This window comes from Catharus ustulatus, chromosome 4 (assembly GCF_009819885.2).
Source record: "Catharus ustulatus isolate bCatUst1 chromosome 4, bCatUst1.pri.v2, whole genome shotgun sequence".
NCBI lineage: Eukaryota > Metazoa > Chordata > Aves > Passeriformes > Turdidae > Catharus > Catharus ustulatus.
Genome location: NC_046224.1, coordinates 14564219 through 14588840, shown reverse-complemented (window position 1 = coordinate 14588840; position 24622 = coordinate 14564219). Strand labels below are relative to the sequence as shown.

The following is a 24622-nucleotide window of genomic DNA, read 5'->3' as shown; positions in this document are numbered from 1 at the left end:
TTCATGTTCAGTGGTTGCTTAGTAACTAGATGATCCCAAAAGAAAATGTATGCATCTTGTGTTAAAACATATTAATTTTACTGTTGTTTGCCTTACTCATTGCTTTAAGAGCAGTATGTACACACCCTGAGCCTCCTGTGCTCAAACTAAACATGTGCTACCTGTTCTCACCAGTTGTGTTTGAGATTGTAAAATTACGTCATCAGTTAATGGGACCAACCAGCACTGCAGAAGTGAGGGAACTCTTACATTTTGTCATCTGTACTTTAGCTATTCAAAACTATTTTATTACAGTTTTTAATAATATGTTTTATATAAACATTTATAGGGGGGTTTTGATGTGATGATGTTTTTATTTTGCTGCAGCTGACTTCTGGGCAGACAGGCTTTCATTTAAGCAAGGCATCTACATGAAAATGTTAATTTTTAACATGAATTTCTGGTGACTGAATCCACTGATATCAATCTGATTCTGTATCATGTAGATCAGAGGAAGACAAGGTATCAGAAAAATAGTATAAAAATAGGAATTTATGGCAGTTTAAAAGGTTTGATATTAGATCATGATCTGCTTTTGTGCGGTTGGGACTGTCTTTGTAAACATAACTTCATGACCTAAAATAATCTGTGTTTGATAATAAATGTGAATCCTCCAGTATTCAAAATTATATATATGAGTTGAAAGCACAGGCTGGGTGAAGTGGGGCAGATGTCTGGCACCTGAAAAACCTATGAATGAGTGAAACAGTGTTAATCTCCCAATGTAATGGGAAATCTATAGAGTATGACTGATGTTAGATCAAGATTAACAGTTGCTACAGCAGTTGTACATTTGTTTCATTTCCTGTTACTTGTGGCAAGCCTTTCAAGGCTGAAAATAATGCTGCTCTTTCTGCTGGCTTTGTCATTCTTTGACAAGTTTAGAATTGCATATTAAGTACCTTGTTTTAAGAAGTGTGTATAAAAGCATATGCTTCCCTCATCACATTTCTGAAGACTTTGTTCATAGGAGTTATCTTTGTCTGTTTTAAATTGTTATCTTCAAAGTTGCACAGCCCCACACTTATCCTCCATCAAGATATTGTTAGCAAATCTGTAGATTTAGAGAGTTTCAATTACGCTTTGGCCTTAAATGAATGATAACAATAATTAAGTTTGATACCAAACATATACTGTACAAAATAAAGTAAGTTGTTCATATCCAGTCTTCCAGTTGTGGGTTTTATTCTGGTGCTTTACATCCTTTGTTGAGTGCATTTAATATTACAGTTATTTCACTCTGAAATTAACTATAAATATTACATTATTAATATTAAACTTAGGATAATGTGTAACATTGATATAAATGTAAGGATAGAGATTGTTCATAGGAATAAGAAAATTAACATTGTATGTTGCTTACTGCTTTATTTTGCAGCCTCTATGTTTTTGAAACAAGCATTTGAAGGAGAATACCCTAAATTACTGAGGCTTTATAATGACTTGTGGAAGCGCCTCCAGCAGTATAGTCAAAATATTCAGAGGAATTTTAACACAAGTGGAAGTACTGATCTTTTTGCTGAATTACAACAAATGGAAGAAGATGCACACGACATATTCATGCAAAAAAAAGAAGATTATGAGTATGTATTGTGAACTGTAAGACTATAAAATATGAATCTTTGCACCCTGTAAAAAAAATGGAATTTTTTTTTTAACTTATTGTTATTCAAATTGTCAGTGCAGGAGAATTTTAAAGGCTTTTTCCCCCTCTTGCAGTTACTGCTCTAACACAATTTTAGAGCTGTAGACTTTTCATTAAGCTATATATCTAACAAAGTCTCTGACTTTAAACAAGTAATTTTTGTCTCTTTGGGTGAAAAAAGTAGGAAAATGGTGAAAATTCAGTTTTATATGCATTGTGATTGCAGCAGTAGCTTTCTCCTAATGACACTGCAATCATTTGAGTGTGACAAATGCTCAGTTGTTATGATTCACAGTTTTTAGTTTATACATCATAGAGTAAACATGATCTAAGTGATATCAGAAAGATCAAAAACTGAAACAGGCTTATCAAGCCTATTAGGACTTACAGACTTATGTAAGATAAAATGAATATTTTATATGAGAATTGTATTGACTCAAATATGTTCTTGAGCAGTCAGTGGGAGACTTATCAGAAGAATGTTTTTCATATGCATGTGTTTAAAAAGCAGAAAGGGAAAACAGGTTCAGCACTGCAAAGTTTGTATGTCTGGAAAGATTTAATGTTATTGTGTATTTTAATTTAAAATGTAATAACTTTTTCTTATGTGCAAAGTCCAGAAAAGGCCTTGAAAGATTCACTGCAACAGTATGAAGCTGCCTATCTGTCAAAATCCTTATCACGACTGTTTGACCCCATCAATCTTGTCTTTCCTCCTGGAGGTCGGAATCCCCCCTCTTCTGATGAGCTTGACAGCATCATTAAAACTATAGCCAGGTATGCACATGTAAGGCATTGTAAATGTAATATTCAATGTGTACAAAGTTACAGTTTTAGAAAGGAAACTTCCTTAGTTGTACAAGGTTGGTTATTCTTTAAAGTAGATTATTAGTAGGTTATTCTTATAAAGTAGATTAGTGCAAAAACCAAGTCAGAAGATGGGATGGGATGGGATGGGATGGGATGGGATGGGATGGGATGGGATAAAATAGAGTAACACACAGTAGAACAGAATATTTCAGTTGGAAGGGGCCTGCAATGATAAATCCACTCCAACTGCATGAACACTTCAGAGCTGGACAAAAGCTAAAACATGTTTAGGGCATTGTCCACATGCCTCTTAGACACTGATAGGCTTGGAGCATCTGCCACCTCTCTAAGAAGCCTGTTCCAGGGTTTGACCAACCTCTTGTTAAGGAACTGATTTCTTAGTGCTGAGTTGGAACCCTGCCTCATGCAGCTTTGAACCATTCCCACACCTCCTTTCACTGGATCCTGGGGAAAAGTGCTCAGAACCTCCCTCTCCACCTCCCCTGCCTAGGGAACTCTAGAGGCCAATGAAGCTGCCCCTCCTTTTTCTCCAAACCAGACAAGGGCAAATCCTTTGCTATTCCTTCCAATCCTTTCATCAGTTCTGCTACCTTCCTCTGGACACATTCAGATAACACCACATTTTTCCTAAATTGTGGGACCTTGAGCTAGACATGGTGTTCAAGGTGAGGCTGCACCAATGCTGAATACAGCAAGATGGTCACCTCTTTATTTAATTATTTACAATAAATAATATATTTTATTGTTTATTTTCTTTGTTTTTTTCTGGAATAAATGAAAATTTCATATAAGTCTTAATGTTTAAGCTTATAAAAGATCAGAAAGAGAAACTTTACACATACTGTAAATGTCTGGTATGTTTATTATCCTAGCTGTGTCAAAGAGAAGGGGTAGTTGCTTGGCTGGAAGTGATAATACCTGGTGTAAATACTTCATTAGAGTAAAACAGCAAGATAATAGGTAAAGATGACTATTCTAGGTAGAATTTGTAAATCAAGATACCTAAATTGCCAATGATGCATTTTCCCTCATAAGGTTTTCGTAACGGCTACTCTGTTTAATGAAGTATGAAAAAAGATGGGCAGTATTCACATGATGTGTGTGTGCATGTGTGTGTGTATAAAATATTAAGTATTGACAGAGTATTTGTGACTAGGAGTTACAGAAGCTCAGAGCATGTCTGTTGGTGTGATGTCTGATACTATTTTGCTCCTTGCAAAAGAGAAAGGAAAACAACATGAAAATTATGAAATTTCATCTGAGTTTTCGAGAGTGACCTTTAGCTAATAATGTTTGGAGCCCTAGAGAGTTCTCAAAGATTATTCTAAGTTGGGGTGCCTCATGATTCTCAGCTCTTGAGAGAGGTTAAACTCACCATTAGCAACGTGGCAGTTCTTGTGCTTGCCTGTCTTTAGCAGAGCAGTTTTGAATGCAACCCCAACTGATGGAGATCTGGGGATGTTCATGAACAAAAAATACTGGAAGTGATTTAGAAGTCTTTTCCTTCTTCGTTTGTTCCCTGTCATTCCTTGGGGGCCTCTTTTACTATAAAGGCTTGCCTAAAACACAGCTTATTAGTTGTGTCAAGCTAAGGCATCCCCTGGGTATTTCTGCACAGCTCATGTAATTCCAGAGTTGAATGACTGTGTATTCACCTGTAATGTTTGAAGGCTGCTGCCAAAGCTTGAATGTAGTTAATTGCTGTCAATATTTTTGAATGGCTTACTAATAGTGATTTCATACTGAAGTGTCATTCCTAAACCTTGCTCATTTTTACTAGAATAGGAACACTGCACATAAAATTCCCAAATGACTTGTTAAATTGTAAACTGAATTACTGTGCGTGGAAAGACTTGCTTGTGTTACTCTCTCTAAAGTGACGTGCCACGTAACTGTGTATTCATAGTTAATTCTTTATCAATTCAATACAGTATTCAGTACAGCACTGTGTAGTTTTTAATTAAGATTTGTAATCTTTGTTTCCAGTGAGCTAAATGTGGCTGCTGTTGATCCAGACCTGAGTTTAGCTGTGGCCAAAAATGTGGCGAAGACCATTCAGCTTTATGGTGTAAAATCAGAGCAGCTTGTAAGTAATTTTAAATTTCTAAAAACTAGTATTTTTTATGTACAGTGTTCTGGCTTTTGTAGATTTAGAACATAACAGTTAAGCGAACTTGATAGACAAAACCTTCCAATTAGCTTTCTATTGTATTTATGAACATTATCAGTTAAATTCTGCCTTTAGACAAACTTAGTCTACTGATAGCAGTAAAATTTATCTGTTTAACTCCAAACTGAATTTACCATATTAATTTTTAAAACCTCAAAATTGTAACTGTCATTAAACAAAATCAAGACTGTTAAATTCAGTTCTTTATTAACCAACATTTGATACTAAATCAGTTACATGATACAGCATCTTTATGGTATTAAAATTTAGACTATTCAAGTACAATTTTTCACTACTTGCAAGAAATTTTGGTATTTTTCCCCATATATTTATTTTTTGACATATATTTAACTGACCTTTGATTTGTTTGCATTTGTCATATATTTCCAATCGTTTACCATGTAGTGGTATCTAGTGTTAACCTGAACAGAAGAAAGACCCCCAAAGCCTTATCCTCTCAGTAAGAGCCTTCAAAAAGCCTGTGGATAGTACAGTGAATGTTGCCATCGTACCAAAAAAAAAAAATTCAGATGAACAATTTTCTCTTAAGGAGTGTTGTTGCAATTATAATCGTTTTCTTACGAAAAGATGAAAATAAATTTTTGCAATATGCAGACCCACCAGAAATGACTAACTACTTGTATTTGTAAACAAGATTTGCACTTAATAAACAGCATTAATTCTGACAGCAGAATCAGACTCCAGTAACATTCATTTGCTATATGTTTTATTTAAAGAAAGATGTTTGCTAATATTTTTTGTACCAATTGACTACAAAACATTGCAATAATTTAGTTAGTGTAGTTCTGTTTATTTTTTACATTTATGCTGTCTTGGAATGGCTTTTAGAAAAATGAAATTCAGTAACACATATTTTGTTTACCTTCTCTATTGGATTAATTATCTTGGAAGTTTGCAGACTTGTATGGAAAAGGAACATAGGTGAAGCAGTCATAAGGCCATAAAGAATATATTAAATTTTAAAATAAAAACAAATATTAGCATTACTTTGTTAACTATTTAAAGCATAGTGCTTAAGTTGGGTCTACTTTTAAAGATATCAAATCATGGCTTTGTATTTTCAGAATGAAATCTGCTTATGACAGAAATGAGAATTTTTAGTAGAGTCATCAGAGGTAAAAAAAATACCTTGTTGTCTCTATGTCATGGAGTGATGGAGTGTAGTGTCAAATAGTGGCATTCAGCTGAAAAAAAAAAAGACCTTTCAGTTTTAACTGTGAAAGTATCAGGGTTGTGTTCATCATCTCTGATGGAGTCTGCCAGTGGATTCTTTGGAAGTTAACATTGTTTTGTGATCAGACTGTTGGTAAATTCTTAAGAAACCCTGGAAAAACCAAGATACCTAGAAATAAGCTGATAAGTATATGGTTTGTGGCTTTGTGTTAGCTGACCTTTAAATTACAAGAATGTAGGACGAAAGAGGGAGTCTGAGCCCTTGAACTTCTTGACTTTGACAACTGACAATGCAAACTTGAAACACTGAAAAGCTTAGTGATGGGATTAGCCAAACTGCCAGGATGAACATCAATGTCCTTGAAGCACATACCTACAAGTTGTAAAACAGTATTAAGAATACTGCACAGCTACCCTTTTTAAAAACTTCTTTCTTTCCTTGCTGATACATGTTACAAATGTAAAAACCAGAAGTGCTCAACACAGTTGCCAAGATATAAGTGTCAGAGTCATCTTTGAAGTGATGAAATATCATTCCTAGCCTCCAGCTGCCTCTCCAGCAGGGCATGGCTCTCCCACTTGTCCTGTGCCATGCTTGCCAGCCCTCTGGATATAATCTGGAACAATTTAGCCTTTTTTTTGGTGCCTATTTTTGGGCAGACAGATTGAGCCTGAAATGTGCACCACATGTAGAATAGGAGCTATGTCAGACAGCACTGTTCCATTATGTTTTAGTGGTTTAGCCAAGAATGCAATCTTAATTCAATCTTGCAATCCAGTCTCCAACAATAGCTTGGAGTCAACAATAGTCCTCCTGTCCAAAGCTGAGAAGGGGACCATGGAACATATCCGCTCAGATGCTTCATGTCTGATAGCTATAGTGGAGCAGTGCTAGAGATGGAAATTTAATTTCCTGGAGGAATTTGAAATTGAGTTTTCTTCCAGATTAAAAGTAAACAAAACCATCTCAGAATTCTGTGAATGAAGATGGGGGCAGGAGACTTTAAAAAGTGATTAATTTTTTTAAAATGTTGTAATATTGCAGGTAGATTTGAAAGGTGAAAAACTGAAATGTGCAGTTCTGCAAAGGTTGAGACATTCTGCTGTTGATGTCAGGGTTTTTATTTATTCAGTTTCACAAAACAGAGATTTCATTGCTGTTTCTCCAGGTATCCTTAAATAGACAATTAACAAGAAAATGTTACTCAAGGTTCAAAGATGTTGCCTTTGAATGAAAGCAGCATCTATCAGTCTGTACATACAGTCCTAAAGCAAAAACGACTAAGAAAAGAAATGATGTAAATCCAGAACTTTGCATATGTTACGTGTGGCTTTGTACGCTTTTCAGCTTTTCCCACATCAAGAACTTGCTGCACCTGAGACCTGTTCTTTTATTAATTGGTTCAGAGAATATAATAGTCTCTGGAAATAGCAGTATGTAGATACATTCTGCTTTTGGGTGAATCTTTAGTCAATCTCTTGCTGATGCTTGATGTGGTTGGTGTATGCTATGCAGTGTTCACAATTATTGCCCTAATTTCACTCAGTGTAATTGTAGATACTCTTACTTTACAAGGCTTGAAGGGATAATGAGACATTGTACTAGATTTTAAAAATATTTCTGTTAATTTAAGAGTATTAGCTTTCATCTTCACCACCCGTCCTGTGTTTTGTGATGCTGAGAAAGGGTGCTTGGTACATCTTCTCTGTGCCATTATAATTTTGTTTCTCTTTCTTGATGTGTTCTTTAAAACAGATAGGCCAGACATCTTCATAATGATTGCAGACACCACTAGACTTCTGTTTAGTCACCATTTCCACATCCTTCGTATTCCAGACTGGAAAAGATATTAACAAATCTGATCATCATGTTTCGTATAAGAACAAAATTTTCCTCTTCTGCCTTTTACACCTCGTAATCCAGTGCATAGATTTTAACAAAAGGTCTGTTTACTTAACCAGATTTTTTTCACTGGCCACTTTTTCTTACAAGTGAGATAGCCAAGATGAAAAAGTACCCTAACTTTTCTCCTCTATTCAGTTCCAGAGGAGTTATCCATCCCATTTGCAAATACCTTTAATCATCTGTCTTGACTGACACATACAACATGCTCTTATTTAACTGGCCACATCAGGAAAATTAACTCTTTCATCAAATACTTACAATCAATAAGTGTAGTGAAGGGAAGGATTTGTGAGAAGGCAATAAGTTGCATTTCCTGAAAACAAAACAAAACAAACCAAAAAGTTAAGTAATTTGAAGTGTTTATGAGACTCCATGCTCCTTAACAAAAGATAGGAGCTCATAAACCTTCTTCATAGAGATATTTTTACCCATTTGTTTAACTGATATTTGAGACGTGTAATAGAGAACATAAAACTCACCAACATCTTTATTAAATGCCTTTGACATGGCAGCAATAATTGTGTGGTAGGATCCTCTAGTGCAGTGGTCTTAAAATTTTTGGTTATGCATTCCTATTGGTATAAACTTTCTGAGTGTGCACCTTTATTAAATGTATACTTGTTTATTTATAACTTTAATACATGTACTGTTGACATTCTGATATTTTTGTCATGCATCTCATTTTGTCTTGCCTAACCCTTGTGGTACATGTGCCCCACTTCAAAGACCACTGCTCTAGAGTAATACTCTGCAGTAATCTTCTGTAATAAGGGAACAGACTTGGTCTGTTAATTTTTGGAAAAGATGCCTCATTTCTTGCAGTCTTTTGAATTCATGTTTGGTTCTGTTAATATGCTACTTTATATCATATTTTTCATTTATTTATAGAAAAATCAGATGGTAGTCTAGCGATTGAAAGTGAAACAAAGCTGTGTTTCCTCAGTTGATTACCTGTAATTTTGACATTTACTGAACTGAATTTTGAATGTACTTGAATGTACTTATAATTAAAAATCTCTCTATTGCAACTTTGTAATATATATTGCAATCACTATATTTTTTTTTGCTGTTGATAGCGAAGTCATGAAACATTGAGGGTTAAAAGCTCTGGAAGTTTACAAGATATGTAATTTTGCCAGCAAGCAAAAAAATAAGTTGCAAGATCCATGTTCCATATAGGCTGAAGATGGAAGAGCAGTCTTTGGTCCTCTAGTCTATTCCCTTCCCAGCATGGGACTGTTCGAAACAATATTTGTTGTTGGGGCTTTTGTTGCATTCTTTCTGGTTTTAGAGTGATGATTTCAGTTACCTGTGAATATAAGTACTGCATGTTCTCTTACTTTTGTGCTGTTTCTATTCAGCTTGTCATGTGGGTGGATTGAAGTACACTAACACACCCACCAAGTGCACATAGAAGAAATGTGTTGTGCTGTGAACATGAAAATGCAGTTGTTTAGAGAAGGTGTGATTCTCCTACTTTGTGAACCTGGAGACCTCTACCAGTTTCCTCCCTAGAGCTACAGTCATCCTGTCAGACTATCTTTATTAATTTTGGTCAGAGTCCCAGAGCAATCCTTCCTGCCTTGTCTGATGGAGGCTGTGTCTTGCTGACTCCTCCCACCACAGGGCATCACTAGAGACATCATCAGAGACAATGTTGTCCTTTGGCCAATAAACAAGCAAAGAGTCATTTGCAGAGGCTGGATTGTAAAAATGAGGTTGCCCACTTGCTTTTCAGAGCAGGTGGGGGTGATTATGCTGACAAATTTCTGTCTTAAAAACATTTCTATATGAGGATGTGGTGTGCTTACATGATTTAGGCAGACATAAACTCACTCTACTGTGTTGCCAGATGGCAGAGCACATTTTAGCTCCACTCCAGTCCATGCTGACCAGTTCAGCTGTGACACCTTGCTGAACACAATGCTACTCAGCCTGGAGCACAGGCAGAGAAAGTTCATGTCTGCTTGAAGTACAGACAGAGCAAGAACCTGCATGACCATACTAAACTAACCAGATTTTTTTCTGAGGTTAGGGTAGAAAAGTGATTGCCTGTAATTGGAGTGTTTCCTAAATATGGAATATTGTGATCTATGGAACAATAAGTTTATATAAGAAAAGGAAATTTTCCAGCAGACAGGAGGCTGCAGGCAGATGATATAATGGAGATTTTCCCACTGTCAAACTTGTAAGCAGTTGTGGAGAGGAAGCCCTCAAAAGGTGAAGATGGAGAGTGGGTGTAATGAGGGAGGAAGGAAGTAGAGAATTTGAATAATTTTTTTACTCTCTTAATTCAGTGTGGTTGAACTGATGCTGTATATTTCACAAAAGCTGATGAATGAGGTAGAGGTCCGAAATACAGACTGAGGGCAGTGCTCTGAGAGAGCTACTAACCTTTTCCCACAGCTATTAAACTGTCCTTTATAGCTCATGGTAGAGGCTTGGCTTCTCATCAGGATTTTAGCCTGGGCAATGGTTGTGGTGTTTGTGATTATCATGTTTGCCACTTGGAAATTTTTAAGCGCTGTGCAGAGAGCACAGTCCTTCCTGGCATTCTGAAGAATTCTCCCCCAGTCTTCTTAAGAAAGCATAAGTCAATGCTTGGTGTATTTTATGTATTTCAAAGTTAAAATGCTAAAAACCCAGTAATAGAAGCAACTTTTGAGATTAAAGAGAATATATAAGTGTCTCAAAAATTAGAGTCATTGCACCAAGGTACGAATAATTGTTACATATCCTCAAAGGGCAGGACATTGAATCATCTATTGGTGACCTCTACTACTGGACATGCCATGACACAAAATGAGAAAGAATTTGTTATTCTGATCCCAAAAGTGATGGATTACTGCACACTTCAGACATAAGAACATTTGTGTGGATTTTTCTGATGAATGACGTTCTAAGATTCTGGATTGTTTTGAGGGAAAAGTCAGCATCAGCTGATGATCTGTTATGTAGAGTAGGCAGCCTCTTTCTCACTGTCCTGGATCTCAGGAGTATATTGAGATTTATTTATATTTACTCAAGTAAATATTTGAGTTATGTAACATTTTGTATGGTTCTAGAATGTGCATCAATTGCAGAGCACTGGAGCAGTAATATGAGCAGTAATGTGTTGGCACAAAAGGTTTCTTGGGATGTTACTGGGAATCTTTTATTTAGTCTGGTCTTGCTTTTGAATACAATGGTGAAACTGGATTTCAGATGTGAAACAATTCTGAATATTTAACTGGCTTAATGTTTAAATGTAAAGTGACTCTAAAATAAAAATTATCTGATTAAAATGAATATACATTATTTCTAAAATTCTGAGGGTTTACTGACATCTGTTTTCCAATTAGCTGGTACTAGATTGTGTAAGTAGGACAATGTTATTGTAAAGTATTATTATCTGTCATAATGATTCGAAGCATGTGCTTGATGACAGATTTTAATTTTGGTGCATTATAATTTAAGACAGTGAATACCAGAAAAAGCAGGAATATAAAAGTGTAACAATTCATTGTTGTGTCAACCCCTTCTTCAGAGGCAAACACTATATAGATGCATATCCCAGTCACTGACTCCTTATCCCCATATGGTCTGGGTTTGCTTTTCAAAGAGAGTATGGGTGTTGAAAACAAGTAACTGTCCTCAGAACAGTAAATGTAAGTAAGTAAATAAGCTTGGTCTCATCTGTGTGAAGGCAAATTTGTATCATCAAGGCTTGTTCCCATTAGTGTTGGCTTCACTTCAAGGATCAGCATGCCGTGTTTGTTTTTGCTGCAGATGGGTTGTATTGAAGTATTGAATTGCTCCACACTGTTCCCCTGGTGTTTATGTCAATGTCTGCCTCTCTTGCTTTGGAGCACAAGGTCAGTAATGGTTTGTGACTGACACTCAGGACTGAATCTGCCATCCCAGCTGTGAACATCTCCCTGATACTGGAGGGTAACAGTGATGCAGTGGGGAGTGGAAGGGTCCTGGGAGCACCCTGGGCACTGTGGCCAGTGGGGCCAGGCAGTGCCTCCTGGCTGGGGAGGGCTGCCCTTCCCCAGAGCAGTGCCTGGCTGCCAGAGCCCTCCTGGCAATAGTGTCTGTAGGATTGCCTGTCCTGAACTCCATCTGAAGGCTGGGGAAGGTAGCTGTTGGTCCAGGCCAAGAACTTGCTAATGAGTGTCCTACCACTTAGTGGTAGATAATCACTTGCCAGATCCAGGGACCTTTCCTGGCACCCTTGAATTTACAGCTGTAGGTGTAACCAATATGTGACTGAAACTGAACAAGAGCGAGATGCAAAATCTGTTCAAGAGGAAGCTTAAAGTGCTGACAGATTGGAGTAATTTTTTTCTTGCATCTGGAATTCATACTTCCTTCTGTTGTAAATAAATCTCTAAGGCAAAAGTTAGGAGATGTGATTCCTTCTGTAGTAATATTGCTTTTGGTCTTAGGATTTTCTTAGATTGCCAGAGCTTCAAAATATATGCTTTCCAAAACATGTTTTTCTATCTGCAGTTCTTGTCAGCTGTATTTGACTTATTTTCATATAGCATTCGGTGTTTCTACCCGAGTTTTAGATCTTGAAAAGAGTTGTCCATGGCACTGTGGCTAATTGGCAACTTAAAAGAGTGCTGGATGTGTGCAAGAAAACTCTTGGATATTAACTCTTCAGTGTTCAACCCTTCTGCAAAGTAGTCAGATATTTCTTGGAGCCAACTCAGATGACACCTTTTTGCATGCCGGTGCAACCAAGCCCTTCTGTTATTTAATATTCTATTTTTAGTGAATGTAACGGATCGAGATACAGGCTGAAGACTATCTATCTATCTGTCATGTTCAGATATTTTTAGAGCACTGATCTTTGTAATGCTGATCAGCACCAAATGTATTACGTAAGGTTAGCATCAAAATATATACAATGGAAAGTCAGCTCGCTGCAGTTGTTCTTAAATTATTTTTTGTATTGCCCACAAAACTTGTTCAGCTCAGTGCATTGCCCTGCTATTGTGCTCAGACTCTACAGGAAGCATTTTAAAAGATTCATTTTATCTTTCCTCGGACCTTTTCAGTCACAGTTTTCCTTCCTGAGGCTCCAAGTAGGATAGTCAGTGGTGCACATTATGAAGATTTTAATAAATGCCCACTTTCCACCAGGACTGAAACTGAGACAAATTGTCTCTCATTGTCCTTCATTCCAATTTATATTTGAACTTGTGATTTGCAGATGCAAGATTCCAAATTCTGATTTGCTTACATTCCTAGTTAGTGTTGTGTTCTTTATTGGTGCTCGGGTGGCTTCGTCTTTAGCAGTTACCCATAATGATATTTTCAGTGTTCAAATTTTAGTGGATACTCAGAACTAATGTCTTCCCATTAAATATACCTGATTTACTAGCTAACTATTTAGAATGGATTGGAGTAGCTTACTTGGGTGATTTTTTTGAGTTTGGAGGCAGACTATAAGAAAACAGACCATATTCTTCTCATAGTACTCTAGAAAAAGTATTTTTGTGTTTTGAGTTTTCTGAAAAAAGCTGTTCCTTTCCTTTGAGTATTTTTAAAAACTAGTTTGTAATTACTGACGTTTAAAATAGATCTCAACTTTTTGCATATCCATCCCATCTCTGTAAGTATTTGTAGCAGATGAATCTTGATTATTTTTCATAATTTCTTTCTTGGTGGGTTTGTGGTGCATCTGATATATTATAGTCAATAGAAAAAAGTTTGCTGTTTGTTTTTGGTGATGTAGTTTTGAAGGTGTAATGCAGTCATGTCATGACTTTACAGATCTTCTAGGATCTCTCTTCCTGAGAATGCAATTAAATGTACTCTGATCTTGGTTTATATTACTACTGTTAAAAACAACCTCTTCTTTATTAACGCTTGTCCTTGGTGGCTTGTAAATGTTGCAATAAAGAGAATGAGGAAAGAAAAGGCTAGAATGCCAGGTGGAATACAAACCCAACATTCAGCTTAAAACAGCAAGCTGAGAAAGAGACAGTCTTTACAAGGAATTCTTATAATGACATTTGTAGAAGAGAAAGTGCCTGTCATGCTTGATCAGGGTGATGAAGATTTAAATAAGCTGTTTTCAGGGGTTGTTTAGATGATAAGCAATATAAATGGCATATTTTTTGTCCAGAATTTAGAAGGTTGAGTGTATTATAACTGATCCAGAGACTGTATTGGAACCTCTTGGCTTGATCAGTGAAGTTATGAAAAGTAGAAGTGCAAAGGAGGATGGGATTTAAAAATTAAAATATTGCAGTGAGAAAACACTTGGATGAGAAGGATTGAATCTTAGTTTTCTCTGAGTTTTCATGGAAAAAGGATTTTTTTTTCGTGAACCTTTCAGTCTATCCTTAGTGGTTGACTAAGAAAAGGCAGAGAGGGGCTGGACTAAACAAGTTCTCCATTGTTTTTGCCCCAGTCTGTCTAATGGCGAGACAAATATCCATAACATGTTGCAAGGAAGAAAAATGTTGGTGCAGGTTGGCTGTAATTCTGGTTTCTTTTAGGGAAATGAGAAGAATAAAGACCTCATTTTTGGAGGAAAGCAGTCATTGAGTTAGCATTAGTCATATATATTTCAAGGAGAAATGTACCTTATGCTACCCAAAACCAATTTTTGGCCCAGTTAATTTACACAGATTCCTCAAATGAAATATGCTGGAGTAGCAAGAAAATGGATGTGAGCTGCATCTCTGTTAGAATGTTTACTGATGTTTATTGACATAACTGTGTGGTTTGGGGTAGCTGTGTTGTTTTTTTTCCCACCCATCCTCTTATGTGACATAGTTAAATTGATCTAGCTGATAATTCAATCAAGTAGTGAAGAGCAGGGTGGAGAGGGAGAGAGAAAAGATTTCCTGGAACCAAATTCTTCCAGTGAAGGGATAAAAATGCACTGGAATTCTGGCATCAGATTTAAACCCCAGCAAATTTATGAGGCCTGTGATGGTTTTGAATTGAAAAGCATGATGAATCCTTATTGTAATGACATAGAGTGAGTTTCTGATTGCCTTTTTTATTATGTGATCTTTTAGGAATTAATCCATGTCTCTTATTAGATGCTGTTGTATTGAATTGTGAGCTTTCATTTGCGGGTGAATCACTATTCAGGACATATTCCAACAATGAGATTTGTCTGACAGTTCCAGGGAAATGTATCTCGTCCTCCTGTCTAAATGTCGAATATTGTGAACTTCGGAGGGAAGTATGAAATCTAATAAGCTCACAACTCGTCAGGAACAGTAGTGAAATGACACCTCAGGAAAGATTTATGTAAATAACGGGTCAGTAACAATGGTGTAAGTAATGTGAAAGATTATATTTCCCCCACTCCTTTTTTGAGATACATGAATTAATTGTATTGTGCCAGTACCTTGAAGATATGGTATTACTGTCAATGAAAAACTTGTATCCATGCTATTTAAATGAGAGAACCCAAAAATATGAATTCAATGTTTGGCACATTAAAAGAATTCATTAATAGGTATTTAAATAGAATATGTGGGAGGTTATTATATAATAAAATAATTTCAGAATAATTGCTATTTCACTGTACAGTAATAAAAGCTAAAGATGGCAGTAGGTCTAATTTAAAAATAATCAAAAGTCAGGTAAGGTTTTGTAATTTATTTTTTGATGGAAAGATGAGAAGAGCTTTGTTGAAACAGTCATTAGGAAGTACTTATATTGGTCAGAGAATACTTAGAAATATCTATCTGATAAATCACTTTTAAAAACATTTAAACCTTTAAAACTGGAATTAAAAAGCTGGAGGAGAGAGTTACATTAAATAACTTCATGAAGGATTTTCTTTTTTCTCATGTTGTCTTTTCTGGTTAGATCGTGACTCACATAACAAATGTGTGATTTTTATTTTTTTTTTAAGATATACTGGCTAAACTCCAGAAAAAATCATCCAAACATAAAAGTCTGATTTTGGGAGTACTGTGTACTTCATTTTATTTTGCTAGGAAATTGGTTTAAAAGACTTCTTCAGGTCTTGTATATTATTTTGCTAGCATGTTGGAAAAGAATGTGATTGCACAATCCTTACACTATTTTGTTATAGTAAGCTCTGAGTTATTTCTTAGCAAATTATCTGTGATTCAGAAGAAGACTTGGTTAAATGTTGAGATATACATGGTAAAGTATTTGGAATTTTTCAATTTTGGAACAGCTCTATGAGAGTTGGACCATGAAAAGTTCAATTATAAACTTGTGTGGGGTGGTAATGCTCTGATCTCAGTTAATGGTGGACTTGATTCTACTAAGGGTAGATGGCAATCAAATAAGTTGATTGTGTTTTTTATGTTTAGGTGAATATCACCCTATCATGTTAAACCTCTCATGTATCTTGGGGATGGATGTCTCTGCTCTTCACCTCTGCAGGGGCATTCTCAGTAGCTGGTTGAAACCAGGAGCTAATGGGATTACATATAAGATATGATTAATCATTCAGTCATTAATTTGGCAAGCATGAAAAATGCAATAAACCCTTACAGTCAGAGGTATCAGGATCAACACACATTGTCCTTGAAATCCTCCTTGGACTTGAGCTGTCTGGATAATAGAAGGGGCATATTTTTCTGTAGCTGAGAAATTATTCCAAGTGTTTCAGGTTTAGGATTCTCTGAGATTCCTTAAAGGAACTGGTTTTCTAAGTGCTTTCTGATATCACAGTTGTTTTAAAGCAGCTTATTATTTAAGCTATGAACCATTACTCACTTTTGATTACTTGTACAGTGCTTTTCTTCTCAGATGATTCAAAGGCTTGGAGATAAATCCTGTCTTTTCTGTTACAGAAAGACCATTTGCTGTTTTTCTTCCATTTCTCTGGCTTTTGAAAATATTAAGGAAGAAAAACCAAAACAAAGCAGAAATACCCCTGAGGAAATGGTTCAATGATTGCTGCTTCTTCTAACATGAATAGTATGAGCATGATGTTCAGTCTTTTTTTCCTGGTCAAGGATGTAACAGTCCTTTCAAATTTTTCTTTCCAAAGTAATGATTATATTTTTTCTAAGATTTTTAATTTCTTTGCCATAGGCCTCCTTTTCTATATTTCTAGAATATTAAATTTTCATTTTTCTGAGGAAGCTAAAGAAAAAAATATTCTGGAAGCTGCAAGAATGTCCTGAAGGTGCAATATGCATGTTATTATGTACATTTTAAATTACTGCCTGAACTCACAGCTTGTTCCTTTCCTCGTGTCTTGAAATATTTCTTCTTTTCAAAATTAGAAGGCCCTCCAAGGACATAAATTCTTACTTATTATTTATTCTTAAATTTATTCTTTTTAAGCAGAGCATTCATATTAATTGATCCTCATCAGTCAAGGATCTTATTTCCACTGACACATTCATTCAAACCCTACACTTTGAACCGCTAAATAATGTTTCTTCTTTTTGCAGTAAGTAGCTAATATATTAAGTGGAATAGCTAACTGAGTTTAGATTCTGCTGTATTTTTCTGCTAAATGGTGCTTTTTTACAAAAACTAGCTAACTGATTCTACTAAGCCTTTGTGGTTTTCAGGTGGAAAGAGATTATTAAAGGTTCATTCTGCAGTATGGAGAACATTCAACCTAATAGTAAATCATCCCAGTTATTTGTATTTTATGGGAGAAATCCCAGGGCCAAACCCTATTGACTCAGAAGCTCTCAAAATGGATTCTGTGCTTTATAATAAGTTGTTATGATCAGGCAGGAGGCCAAGTGCCAGATGGATTGATTGCCTTCTGCCAGAGGTATGGCAACATCAGCTGCATCTATTAGGAATGCATTTATTGTTGAAAATCTCAGCTTGACAACTGGCGTTCAGTTTGTGCTATCAAAACACTCTTTAGTCCTGTGATCCTGGAGTTAGGTTGAATGATTTGCTGAGAAGCCCTACTTCAGTCTTATTTTGGGATCGTCTCCATACTCCTAAATTATGATGATGTTTCCTGCTCTAAAGAAAATGGGTTTGTTGAGGCTGTTTCAGAGAAATAAAATAAATGGAGCTTTCCAAAACTGTCAATAAGGATGCATGGGAGATCTCTGTTGCTGAGTGTGAAACAGAAGTTTTTCAGAAGATACGTAGTCTATGAAGGGCATAGCAGTAAACCAGCTCACAGATCAGTGTCTCTTCTGAGCTGCCACCTGTTGAAAGAGAGCAGTGTTAGTCACTTTGAAGCACTAAAAAAAATTACAGGAAAAGATGTATCAATAGTCTGAGCTTTCTTACAAGAAAAAGACAAACTCAGTTAGCATTTTGTTTATAACCCAAGGGAGAACTGATGATTTGATTCATGGCCTAATCTAAATTCTACATTCATTGCTTCGTGGTGAAAACAGGAATTTAATCCCAAAGCAATCTTATCACTGCACATCTCAACATGTGAGATCAAATCCATACTGTCAAATTTCATGTTTGTTCTAAGGCATCAAACACAGAAATGTGTCAAATCCAGAACACTTAATCTGGTTGTTTCCAAGACATACTTTCAAAGTAGGTCTATGCAAAGGGGTGCGAATACATTTATAGGGTGAGAACGCATCTGACATGATTACTAGGGATCTTTGCTACTGCTTTAAATCCCCTTTATAGCTAGTGAAGGGAAATAGGTGCATAAAGAGGTGGATGTACTCTCTTGCCAAAGAAGGGGATTTAAAATAACCTAGGTGAATTACTCACTTAAGTTTTTACTTCTTTGAATGTGGTCAGGTGAATCATTCCTGAGATTTTCTGCACTGGGCAACTTACTGACCCAAGATGAGGCTCCTGCACTCTCTGGAGGTGATGCAGTGTAACCACGTAGGTGTACTGAGAGATAGGAGCTAAAAGAAACTGTTTTTCAGAAGAACTTCTGAATTCAGTGAGAGCACAGTGCCAGTCATGCCTTTCAGCTTCTTGACCATGTCAGGCTGAAGTAAGTCAGATGACCTTCAGTCAGCTTGTTCCTCTTCATGACACATTTTTTGTGTATTGGCTTCTAAAGGTGTCCTTTATGGTTCTGTAGGCTACTTGATCTCAATCTACTGCTTAGGTCTCAGATTCAGTTGAAGTAGATTTAAAAACCCCCAAAATTCTTCTTTGCAGCTTCCCCACAGCTAGTCAGCTGCTGGATTGAACCTGCACGTTTCCACCTTCTACTTTAGAGAAAACACTCATATGTATGTCAGAAAGGCACTATCTCCCAGCGTTTCTTTCTCATTTCAGTTTAACAGCTGCCCTTTCTGCTTTTAAATGCTGCATGGGACAGAAGTTCACATTCACATTTTTTAGGGCATTATGATACACAGCCTTTGTGCCAGTGCCTGGATGCATGATAAACAGTCCTGGCTAATATTTCCTGCTAGGACACCTCTCTACCTCACTCTTCCGCAGGAGCGTCCCATGTTGGAGTGTGCTCGTGGCTCCTGTTGGCAAAGGGAACTCACACTGACGTGTCACCCATGGTGGAATTGATGCTTGCAGGGGAATGGGTGCCTGTGCTACTGCCCATGAAATTACTGTAAATAGTAGACAGGCTTGAGGTAAAAGCAGAAACAATTTAACCAACTGAAGTGAAGAGCATCAAAAATCGATTGCAGATACAGAAATGTGGAACAATTACAGTCCTTGTTGTTGCTGCTCATTCAGGTCTGGCTTCAACATCGTTTCTTTTCCTTTGTTTTCAGCTAGCAGGCTTAAACCAGACTAACCCCCAGGGTGACTGACAGCTCCCTGGAGATGGGATCTGGCCTTCAGCTGCACTTGGTCTTTTACTTGTTTCCCAATATAGATTCTGATTTGGGATGAAGTCACTCCTTCTGTTCCCCCTGTTTCTGATGAGCATAATTCACCCTTCCTGGCCTTCTGCATTTCAGGATATATCTGACTGATTAAAAAGCATCTGATTTTTTCTCCAGCGCCCTCATCAAAAAGAAGGCCTGAGGACTGTGTCTTTCAGACAGCTTGAGCAGACGTGCACGGGCTTCATACTTATTTGACTTAACCTATTTACACAATGCAATCCCCAGTGGCCAGATAACAGAGGAAGAGTTACATTACCACTGGGTTTAAATGCATAACCTGCGTCTAGCACAGAGCTTTAAAACTATTTTCCATATAAAAGAGAGCGATAAATGCAAACCATTAATAGAACTCGGTATGTTAGAAAAGAAATTGAGGGGGGTGGTTTATGTCCATAGTAAAAGGAGAACCAGGGAGACACAATAATGACATTTTTTCCTAACTGCATGCATGATTGTATAATGGATATAAGGGGTGTCAAGAATTTAGTCTGAGGCATTAGAATACTAGAATAATATAAACCCTGTGAAATCCAGACTCTTGCCTGTGACACAGTGTGTGTACCTGAACCAAACTGGACAGAGTGCAGAACTTTCTCACCTTGAGGCAGTCAGAGAATCATTGCAGTGACAGCAAGAGAGACTTCTGTAAGTGGTAGGACACACCTGCCCATGTAGGTGCCAGAGACACCTTCAGGAGAAAGGGTCCCAGAGAGCCCTGGGCTGCGCAGTTCCAACTGCTAGTTGCAGGAGTCAAGTTTTTCAGGCCCCTTTGTTTTAGACCAGTGGTTTTAGGATGTACAAGGGACCAGCACATCTAACTGCCAAAGATAAGTGGATTAGTTAAAGGAAATTTAATATGGTAAGCAGTTTTACAAATATTAGTTGTTTTTAAGGTATTTTCAGATTTTGCCTGTGAAGCTGTTGTGCACTATTGCTGACTGCAAGAATTCCTTGTTATTGCAGAAGGGCTATGTTTGTACTCGTTAATATTTTTACTTACCAGTTAAGCTTTTTCACTGGCAGCAGGGATAGAGTCCAATGTCTAAGAAATTGTGAAACCTTTACAACCCTGAGGAACTGAAATTTAAGCAACTGGGATGAAAAATTTTACTGGTTTAATAGTATCTTTTGTGTTAAATAGTTGTAAATGTGCAAAAATTTAAATTAGTCTGTACAGTACTTTAAAAAGTGTGGAGAAGATTATTTAAGTCTGGCAGGGTGGTCAGCAGGGTGGACAGGATTTTTCTTGGCACAGCTGCTTTGTTATTAATCTGTGAAGCTGTTAATGTGAGAAGCAGAATTGTAAAAACCAGTTAGGTCTGTCAAATAGAAGCATCTAAAAGGCAACAAGGATGTTGTGGCTCACATGGATGTTCTCATCAGGGAGGCAGGAAAATGCTGACACAACAATATATTTGTCAACCAGTTGAAAGATACATTTTGATGTCAAATAATTGAAGGTACATTGGAAAAGATCTTTTCTTCTGCAAAGGCCTTGAAACCCTATTTACCCTGAAATAATCCCTAAATTTGAAGAAAGAGAAATGAACAGATATTGTCACCATAGTGCTGTGAATAAATGAGAGTTCCTGGGTACTTGCAAAAACCTTTCTAGAACTTCATCCTTAACAATACTGGAAAATACTAGATATCTGTGCTGGTATGCTGTCTGTGTTTATGCTATGTGGAAGCTGTGGAAATAATCTTCCAGTAACAAAGATTCACTGCTTCTCATAAGTTAAAATGTTCATATTATGTTTGTTTCTTATGTTCTTAAACAATAGTTTCTGTATGCTCAGTTTTAGTTTAGGAGCTTTCTGTAGCACCTACAACTGTGTTTCGGTCCATGAAAGCCTCTTTACCATTTGCTCAGTGAGTTGAATATATTTTTACTGAGAGACTTTTGGGCTAAGGCATCTTCAGGGATTTCCTGGAGAATAATTCTGTATCCTGCAACATAGATAACTAGTTGGGTATTTATATTTCGGTAAAGCCTTTCCTTAATAGATATTTTTGCTTTAATGTTTAGATGTACTTCTAGAACTCACATTGCTGTCTGTCAATTCTTTGTATTTCTGTAGCTTTCAGTGTACAAGAAAATTTTTGTTTGTTTACCAATTGCAGTTTGTTATATTTTAAATTACAAATATATGCTGTTGTATCCTTACAAGACTGTTCCATAGTTAATGGCTATTTATTTATCATCCTGGAACTTTGATTTCTGTCATAATAATAAAAAATACATGCTTTGTGCAGTTTAAATATGAAGAAATATTTCTCTAATTTTTGCTGAAAAACCATAGATAAAACTCCTTAATGACAGGTCTAGCATTTTTGGTCCTTGTAGTTCTATATTTCTGTTGACTTATAAGCTTCTAATATATACAAAGCTCTAAGCCATCTATTTGAAAAAGCAGAGCTTTTAAGGAGAGGCTTGACAGGTTGTCAGGACAGGCTGAGGGTATACAGAAAAATGTACACTGCATAGGGAAAAGCTGCTGGTAGTTCATTTGGCTTCCTCAGGTAGGTGATTTCACCTGACTCTTAGATTACAAAGTTGAATTTTTGCTGGGACTAGGTATCTCCAGGAGATCTGGGTCTCAGTGCTGTGTTTGGGAGCTGAGACAGCCTCACAAGGTTCCCATTGCTGTTGTTCAGTCTGTTTAATCTGAAGATGGAAATTCTTTGAATCAAGACAAGAGTTAAATGGAAGAACATTGGCTAGTAAGGGCCTGTGGCTTTCTGCTCTGGTCACAGTTTGGTTTGGGGAAATGCACTATTTAAAGATTTGTACCAACAATTTCTGTGATCATTGCAGCTGTCTACTCAAGGAGACGCCAGCCAGGTGATTGGGCCACTGACAGAGGGCCAGAGGAGGAACGTGGCTGTGGTTAATTCTCTGTACAAACTGCACCAGGCAGTGCTGAAGGTAGGTTTCTTTTGGCCATTTGTCTTCTTGCTCTGTCCTGTTCTTATGCTCCATTTAGCGGATGAGAACTCATGACAAATAGAGCCCAGTTTTGTGTGAAGAGCTGCACCTTGCTGTGTGTTTGTACAGCTCTTTGAGGCTGGACTGGCCCTTGTAAGCTCCTCTATATGACAAATTGTCAATATTAGAAGAATAAAGATACGTTTATAGAGAATAATCACATCTGACAGCTGCTACTTTGTGAGCATAAGCAATTGAACTCTTAGTTTTTTCTTATCTATCTTTGTACTAATCAGCCTGGTAACCCCCTTGCTGCATCTGCTTCACCCCAAGCTTATATTTTTCAGAGGACCTTCAATGCTTTCCCACAATTGTGGCTAAACTGAAAAGGGGAAAGATAGGGTGAAATCAAGAAAAGCAATACCTCACAAATATCTCCATACATTATTGCTGTGACTAAAGTCTGGCCTGGAAATTTTTCAGGACTAAGCACAGTTATGAATAATTCCAGTTTACTGGTTTAGTGATGCCAGTTGTTACACAGTCTCTGTAAATTAAACCAAACAGATCTATTGGTAGTTGCAGTTAATCATATTTAAATCCTAGCCTGATTAGAAAAAAAAGATCATGAATACTCCTGACTTTGGATATGTTCAAAGAATTTTTAAAAATGCTAAAAAGCCTATAAAATTTCCTAGGATTTTGCAAACAGATGGCAGATCAACTTTTAAGTCTGCTTTCTCTGATGTACTTAGTAATGAACCTCATGTGTCTTAGTGTTGGAGGGAGATCTGATATGATTCAGTCTTATCTGGCTTAAAAATACTATTGTGTAGCACATTCAGGACTGTCAGGAAATTGGTAGAATAGTTCTTCAGGTCATTCCTTGACTCTCAACTTTAATATTGTTTTAGCTGTACATAAGCAATTAGTTAACATGTAGCGCTATAATAGCCATAATACTGAGAAAGAACAACCATTCCTTCAAATATTTGCCACAGAGCTGCTTGTATAGTTCTCCATGAATTCTATACTTAGCAGTGGGAGAAGACACTAGTTATTTTTATTCTGTTAGCCCTTCAGCTAAATTTCAGCTTAACTCCATTGAGTCATTTCTTTGCCAAGGCAGAAGCAGAGTCCATGGAAATCTGACAGCAAAGGACTGATACTGATGCATTGAAAATTCTGTCTGTACAAAGCACACTTGATAGTTATCTATAGCTATGTAAACACTCATTACTAAAGATAACTCAGTATGATGGTGAATATTATGGATTCTAATAATTTGTTGAATAGTGGCTATTAACAATTACTTTACAATTTTTAGGTTATTACCAGTCAGAGCTCATTTCCAGCAGCTGCTGAGCAAACGGTCACAACTGCCTTAAAGGTAATTCAATGTCCATATGCTTCAGGGATAGAGCTGAGCTTGGCTTTGTTTGTTACCCTTAAAATGGCCATTTCCCTCATATTATTTTACATCAATATATTTAGTAACAGGTATACAAATATTCTGACATTTCTGATGTATTGTATCTGCAGCTACATATGTGTTACCTGTGCCAAATCACTGCTTGAGTCTTGCTTGTATTCAGAATAGTCTCATAATGTTCAGAACATAGATGTCATCTGACTGTGAAAATAAATGTCTTTCTCTGCAGCATTCATACAGCAATAGCTGGATCCTTCATCACCCCCTTCCTCCCCCAACAGATACATCAAATTATAATTTTTATGTGACCTGGTACTTTCCTGGAGGGGGATGTGGTTGGCAGTGCAGCCTCTGTGGATGACAGCTCTCCACATCCGTCCTGCTGGGCACTGACCTGGGAGGGATTGTGTGCAGGGGAATGAAGGGCAGGTTGTGTCTGGGGAATGAACAACTGAGCCAAGTGTGCACCAAAACATGTACATGTACAAACCAGGAATGCCAAATTGCTGTGCACCTTTTTGAAGGCAGGCTTTTACACAGAAGCAGCAAGCAGCTTTATTTCTGTACTTTACTGGTAAAATCACTTAAAGAGAAATGTTATCTTTAGGTTTGCTTCTCTTATTTAGCATTTTCTAATGCAGAATAATAAAAAGCTCTCATAAAATGAACTTTCCTAAGGTATTTTTGGGGTGTCGAAATGCAAATGCT

The 24622-nt window shown here is 36.8% G+C and overlaps 1 protein-coding gene across 2 annotated transcripts in view; it reads left to right on the top strand.

Moving 5' to 3' along the window:
- Positions 1–24622, top strand: part of COG5 (component of oligomeric golgi complex 5) — a 175745-nt gene that overhangs the window by 130790 nt on the left and 20333 nt on the right. For both annotated transcript variants that reach the window (XM_033057501.2, XM_033057502.2), the window contains 5 exons: positions 1418–1622; positions 2300–2461; positions 4502–4601; positions 22372–22482; positions 23810–23872. In XM_033057501.2, coding sequence (XP_032913392.1) covers positions 1418–1622; positions 2300–2461; positions 4502–4601; positions 22372–22482; positions 23810–23872 — 641 coding nt within the window. The remainder of the gene's footprint in view (positions 1–1417; positions 1623–2299; positions 2462–4501; positions 4602–22371; positions 22483–23809; positions 23873–24622) is intronic.